At 34.1% G+C, this 2081-nt stretch overlaps 1 protein-coding gene across 1 annotated transcript in view; it reads right to left on the reverse strand.

The window, feature by feature from the left end:
- Positions 1-2081, reverse strand: part of LOC107704665 (rap guanine nucleotide exchange factor 5) — a 74709-nt gene that overhangs the window by 61199 nt on the left and 11429 nt on the right. The window contains 1 exon segment of the mRNA XM_074187072.1: positions 1118-1224. Within this exon segment, the coding sequence (XP_074043173.1) occupies positions 1118-1224 (107 nt within the window).

Genomic DNA, 2081 nt, shown 5'->3' on the forward strand with positions numbered 1-2081 from the left:
CACACTCACACACACTCACACACACACTCACTCACTCACACACACTCACTTACAGACACTCACACACACACACACAAGCTTTTAACATTGGTCCTGTGATAGTAACGTCACAAGAGTTATATCACACAACCACAGTACAACAAAAATCAGACACCAGATATAATTTTTTATCTTTTTTTACTAGTAGATGCCGGACACTATAGTTCATTTATGTAAGTGAGGATAGCAAAATAAAGTAAACCGTGACATATTATACCCAAAAATTCTTCATACAGTGGACTACCAGTAAAATTTGGGACCAAAAATTATTCAGACACTTTGACCTGAGCATGTTTTGCTTAAGAGTTTTTCTTCAATTGCTAATGCAAGCTTTTTACACCATAGACTGAACAAAATGAAGCATTGCTTGGTAATTGGTTGAGCTAAATTGGTTTTATTTAATTGTGTTCTTAAATTTAACAGCTGACAACCTAATTCTTTACATACCTTTCTATCAAAGTTATCTGATATTATCAAGATGAATTTGTTCTGACACAGTTTAACTGTTCTTCTCATATATTATTACCATTTTCTAAACTACAGCGAATAAACTGGGATAATGTGAGAAATGTGCATGTGCATGTGTCTGAATACACTTTGGTTTGACTGTATTTGATTAAAAATATAAAACAGTAAAATTGTGAAATATTTTTAGAATTTAAAATAGCTGTTTTCTATGTGAATATCTGTTAAAGTTTAATTTATTTCTGTGATGCGCAGCTGTATTTTCAGCATCATTACTCCAGCCTTCAGTGTCACATGATCTTCATAAATCATTCTAATATGCTGATTTGCTGCTCGAGAAACATTTCTGATTATTATCAATGTTGAAAACAGTTGTGCTGCACAATACTTTTGTGCAAACTGTGATATAAAAACAGTTTTCAGGATTCACAGATGAACAGAAAGTCCAAAAGAACAGCATTTATTTGAAATGGAAATCGTTTGTAACATTATAAATGTCTTTACTGTCACTTTTGATCAATTTAATGCATCCTTGCTGAATAAAAGCATTCATTTCTTTAAAGTTGTAGCTTGAATAAAGTGGCTCACAAATGCACAACTGTAAATCTCTGACCTGATGATCCTGGCGAGGTGGATCTTGTCTTTTGCTGGATACGGTCCATGAGACAGAAAGGCGTTTCTCAGCGCACGTCCAGCGCAGGGAAAACTCTGAGAACAAGTCTGTGAGACACAAAGAGCACCTCAGGATCGAATTAAACACTGTCTCTGTGTAATACGAATGCTTGACACTATAAAATAACTGTAAATATAAAGAGATCCACGAATAAAAGCTCAACTGTTTCTCCTAGAGAGCGATGGTGGAGGCTTTTGCTCAAGTCTTCTGCTTTTCAGATGTTTTTAATGAGAAAAGACCCCAATAATCTCACATTAGTCTCCTCTAGAGATGCAGAAGAGATCTCAGCAATGTCTCAAACTGGGCTTAAGCTCAATTTTATAACTCTATACTCATACTGCACAATTAACAAATAGTCTTTTGTGTCTGTTTTTATTTGTCCTAAGAAATCAAAGGAGAACAGCAATATATTTTTCCTCGGGTATAGTTTTATTCATGTGAGTGTGAATGTGAAACCTGAAAAAACAGCTTCATGAACAAATAATGTCTTCGTGAAATATGATATTCGCGATATGCTTAGGGTTAAGCTATAGAAAAATATCACTAGGTCAGTATAAAAACTATAGCGCTGTCAAACGATTAATCGCGATTAATCACATCCAAAATAAAAGTTTCTTAATATGTATTAATACATATATTATGTAAATATAAGTTTACATAATATATGCAAAAACTTTTATTTTGGATGTGATTAATCGTGATCTTTTGACAGCACTACTAAAAGCAATCGAAGTCAATAGAAAGTCGTGACAGAAAAACAAACATGCTGGTGTGTGAACTTGATTATTAAAAATACAAAAATACGGAAGTACAACAGACACATTTGACCTACATATGCAAAGTGACATCACCTGCCGTGTGTGTGTGTTTGTTTGTGTGTGTGTGTGTGTGTGTGTGTGTGCGT

Source organism: Sinocyclocheilus anshuiensis, unplaced genomic scaffold, assembly GCF_001515605.1.
Source record: "Sinocyclocheilus anshuiensis isolate Anshui unplaced genomic scaffold, SAMN03320099.WGS_v1.1 scaffold61, whole genome shotgun sequence".
Classification (NCBI taxonomy): Eukaryota; Metazoa; Chordata; class Actinopteri; order Cypriniformes; family Cyprinidae; genus Sinocyclocheilus; species Sinocyclocheilus anshuiensis.